The sequence below is a fragment of the Lactuca serriola genome, chromosome 7, assembly GCF_051521515.1.
Source record: "Lactuca serriola cultivar US96UC23 chromosome 7, Lser_US96UC23_V15, whole genome shotgun sequence".
NCBI lineage: Eukaryota > Viridiplantae > Streptophyta > Magnoliopsida > Asterales > Asteraceae > Lactuca > Lactuca serriola.
This window is the reverse complement of record NC_136414.1, coordinates 202,537,791-202,542,480: the sequence shown is the minus strand read 5'-3', so window position 1 is coordinate 202,542,480 and position 4,690 is coordinate 202,537,791. Positions and strand designations below refer to the sequence as shown.

Here is a 4,690-nt window from a genome sequence, read left to right as displayed (position 1 = left end):
CATTTGGTATGAACTTGAATAACTAAAAACGTTTATTTAACCACTAAACAATTAGATTATCAAAACATATACAAACATCCCTTATTTGTCTTGGCTAATGTTAAGGCATAAAAAAGGAATAGTTATTTTAAAGTACTGAAGGGTTTCAAAGTGTTGTTAAATTTATACGAGGGGTGTATTGGGTAAAGTTTTTTCGTAAAATAGGGGGAAAAAATGCAAATAAACAAGTTCAAAAGGGAGGGGGACATGGGTGACAAATAAGCAAAGGGGAAACAAGCAGCTGGAAAACCTTCCTAAGGAGAAAAAAGTTAGTTGGGTGTGAGAAAGAAGAAAACCTATACATACAACATATACATACAAAATCAATCTCTGTGTGTTCTTCCGCAGCGAAGATTTGTTCTTCAATCGAGAAAGATCCCGGCGATTACTTTCAATCCTTCTCGTGAATTTATATTAGTATATGTAAAAAGACGTTTACCGCAGCTTTGCAGATTGTGATCCCACGCTTATGTTCTAGGGTTTCGGTATGTTCTTTATATTAATAAACTTTCTATTGAACCAAAAGTCGTCTGATTCAATCGATGCAATTGTGTTTAAAGAATAGAGACGTGCTGGTGTTTGTTTGGGACCAGTTTGAGATCTGAGTGGTTTGTTGCTTGCATTGTTGAAATTTGTCGGTGTAACTTTTTCTTCAATGCAATAATCTCCACTGTAATCAAATTAGTTTTTGCTACATTAACTACGCTTAGTTTTCAGATTTCTTGAGTCGATAATTTCTTGTATGGTTGCATATGCATCGCTAAATCTGCAAAACCGACAATTCTAAGAACAATAGATAGCTTTGAAGTCACGGCATTTCGGAATTTTATGAAATTATGAAATGGATCAGGGATTAGATTCTTATTGCTGTTATGCTTGGTTTTTCTTCTTCCTGTCTACTGCTCATATATACAAGAAATTCTAGATCTGCATCGTTTCTTCATTCCTTTTTGTTCTTACAGAAGATACATGGCTTGTGATGGTTGCTTTCATTAAAATCTTCTGCTGCTGAGTTTCTACCTTCTGTACCTGACAAAAATGTCAGGTAAGTTTCACGTTTTATTGCCGGGTAACATTAATTATTCACTTAGTCAGAAGCCCTTTTTTTGTTTTACAAACAGAAAGTGTAATCTTTCTTTATAATTTTCTTCTATTAGGCCTAGAAGGAGCTGATGCTTTTGATGAAATTAAAGAAAGGAGGATGGATTTCGAAAATTCTGAAGACGAGAGACGAAGATCTAAAATTGGAGCTTTAAGGAAGAAAGCAATAAATGCTTCAAACAAATTCACCCATTCACTTAAGAAAAGGGGAAAGAGAAAAGTTGATTACAGAGTTCCTTCAGTATCAATAGAAGATGTACGTGATGCAAGAGAAGAGAGAGCTGTCCATGAACTCCGACAAAAGCTCCTTGACAAAGATTTACTCCCAGAAAGACATGATGATTATCATACCCTACTGAGGTTAGTAATTTTTTTCAGTTTTTTAAAAGATATGTTAAAAAATGTTAAATCTATTCGTTTATTATTTTCATACAGGTTCTTGAAAGCAAGAGATTTTAACATGGATAGAACAATCCGGATGTGGGCAGAAATGCTACAATGGCGAAAAGAGTATGGAACAGATACAATATTGGAGGATTTTGTATATGAAGAACTTGAAGAAGTATTACAATATTACCCTCATGGGTACCATGGAGTTGATAGAGAAGGAAGACCTGTTTATATTGAAAGACTTGGCAAAGCTCACCCCAGTAGACTCATGCGCATTACTTCTATTGAGAGATACCTAAAATATCATGTTCAAGAATTTGAAAGGGCTTTTATTGAAAAGTTTCCCGCTTGTTCAGTTGCAGCAAAAAGACAAATTTGTTCCACTACAACAATTCTTGATGTACAAGGCTTGGTATGTGATATATATATATATATATATATATATATATATATATATATATATATATATATATATATATATATATATATATATATATATATATATATAAACTGTTTTGAAATTTTTATATTTTCTACATTGACAACCAATTTTTATATAATATATGCAGGGATTGAAGAATTTCACTCCAAGTGCTGCAAGTATTCTTGGAGCCATGGCCAAGGTTGACAATAACTATTACCCAGAGGTAAATAAAATAAAATCACTCCTTCCTTTAAATTGAAATCGGTAAATTGCAGGAAATAGCAACGTACTTTACTCTTTTCACCAATGTACTTTTAACTTATATTTTTTTTTTACTGATAATAGCAATATGTAAAAATAAAGTACAATTGCTATTATTGGTAAATAAATGTAAGTATGTTGCTGTTAAAACTAAACAATGGATTTACAAAATTAATGGCAGACTTTACACCGTATGTTTGTGGTCAACGCTGGGTCAACTTTCAAGAAGTATTTATGGCCCGCTGCTCAAAAGTTTCTAGATGCAAAAACAATCTCGAAAATTTATGTGTTGGAGCCAAAATCATTGGGGAAATTACTTGAAGTCATTGATCCAAGGTTTGTGTTGTTTCATAATTTGTCCTTGTTTTATTAGGGAAAATTACATTTTCTTTAGTAATAATAAATGCAATGTACTTTGTTTTTTACCCATAAGTGAATTGCTATTATGGGAAAAAAAAAGTAAAGTATATTGCCTATATTGAATCATCTGATTCTTTGTTATTGGTGCAGTCAATTACCTGATTTCCTTGGTGGTTCTTGTACGTGTCCTGGTGAGTTTGGTTGCCTTAGGTCAAACATGGGTCCATGGAGCGACCCGGAAATAATGAAGGTATATAAAACATTTTGAATTGTTTATATTTATATATAAATAACAACTTTCTAATTATTTTATTTTTCTTCACAGGTTGTGAATAATACAGAAGCCACATTTGTAAGACAAATCACAAGAGTTTCTGGTGATGAACAGAAACTTGATTCTTATATCCCCCCAAAGGCAAGTATATTTATTATATACTATTGGCAAATTTTGACATTTTAGAATTATGATTTTGACTTTATTTTTTTTTAAAAAAAAATTTATACAGGTGATGTCATCTGATTCTTCTTCAGTCTACTATAACTGTGATGATCAATTTAGTGGGTCGGATCAAGAAGTTGAGATAGAAAACAATCATGAAACAGCTTCTGATGATTTTATATTAATGGAGATTGTGAAGAGGGGATTTAATTACGTAGGAAGACCACTGGTGTCATTGGTGGAAAAACTGATTGTTCTACTTACCATTCTACCCTTTGACTTTTTGAAAAGACAGAAGAATGTTTATCCAACTAACACAGTGGAAGATGAACCACGAGAGAGTGTGAATCCGTTTGTTGAGAGGCTTGAGAAGCTTGAAGGGCTACTTGAAGAACTTAAAAGGAAACCGGCTCAGATACCTGTTGAAAAAGAGAATATGTTGTATGATTCGTTGGAGAGGATTAAATTAGTCGAATTTGATCTTAATAAAACCAAAAGTGTAAGCCTATTTAAAAAAAAAATTATAATCATGAAATTATTATTATTATTACTCCATTAAAAACTAAGATTTTGGAGTAATGATCGTGTGCCGTGCAGGTACTTCATGCTACGGTGGTGAAGCAACTTGAGATTGCAGCCTTGATGGAGAATATACAGGAGTCAAAATTTCACGTAAGATATATATACCCTATTTTATTTAAATAATATTATTTAGAGTAGAATACAGTTTTTGTCCCTGAGAAATGAATATAGCTAATTTTTACAGTTTAGATCCCAAAAAGTTCTCTCTACCAATTTAGATCCTTATTTGTAACATTTTTGGGACCAAAATTGCAAAAACTTGTCATTCTACTTAAAACATGGGCCAAATACGTTATAGGAATCTCAAATAAGAACCAAAATTATAAAAATGTAATTTAGTTTAATATTTTATTAAAGATTAAAATTTAAAGATGGTATTTGGGTGCAGCGGCGGAGGATCTGTTGAAGGTGCGGTGGACAAGCGGTGAATTGTTTTTGGCAATGTGAATGTGAATGTGAGGTGTGTAAAAACTAGAAAGTAATAGAGAGAGTAAAAAGTAGGAGGTGAATCTATTATGGTGAAAACAAGTGTTAGAAAAAGGTTTACTTAGAGTATAAGATGAAAGAGCAAACAGAAAGCAATACAATTTATGGAATGAGATCCGCGCTTATGGTTGACATCTTTAAATACTACTATACCACCATATATTTGGAGTCACGTTCTAAATCTATGATTTCTCAAAAATCGCCTCATAAAACATAAAAGCGTTCAAGATCATTCAAATTGGTGTATAAAACCCAAAGCATGGGTGCCCAATGTAATATATATACAGATTTTGTGTGCATGCATATTCATTCATTAAGAATTTCAAATGATTGCTTTCATTTTGTTAGTGTAAACATAAATATTTTTTTAGAACCGGCCAGTCGCGAAATCAAGAATCCCAGTCATGTTGGAGAAGTTGCAGTCATGGATACCGCACCATTTAAAGATCCATTCTCGTACCCATTTCACGAAACTACAAGTTACCAAGATGTGATCAGCTGATTCTTCATAGTGTCCTAGTTGACCACAATCAAAGGAAGGAAGAGGGATTCTACGGTGTTGAAGAGCCATAGCTGAAGGGATGCGTCCCATTTTAGCTCTCCACGTG

General features: G+C 32.9%; 1 protein-coding gene across 1 annotated transcript; it reads left to right on the top strand.

The window, feature by feature from the left end:
* Positions 1–248: 248 nt before the first annotated feature.
* LOC145061237 (phosphatidylinositol/phosphatidylcholine transfer protein SFH13-like) lies at positions 249–4,224 on the top strand. The gene is made up of 11 exons (XM_079008667.1): positions 249–524; positions 1,002–1,108; positions 1,197–1,500; positions 1,576–1,942; positions 2,100–2,177; positions 2,397–2,551; positions 2,726–2,825; positions 2,901–2,990; positions 3,082–3,513; positions 3,612–3,686; positions 3,985–4,224. Exons 2-11 carry the CDS (start codon positions 1,078–1,080, stop codon positions 4,000–4,002), a joined length of 1,650 nt encoding a protein of 549 aa, XP_078864793.1. The 5' UTR covers positions 249–524; positions 1,002–1,077; the 3' UTR covers positions 4,003–4,224.
* The last annotated feature ends 466 nt before the right edge of the window (positions 4,225–4,690 follow it).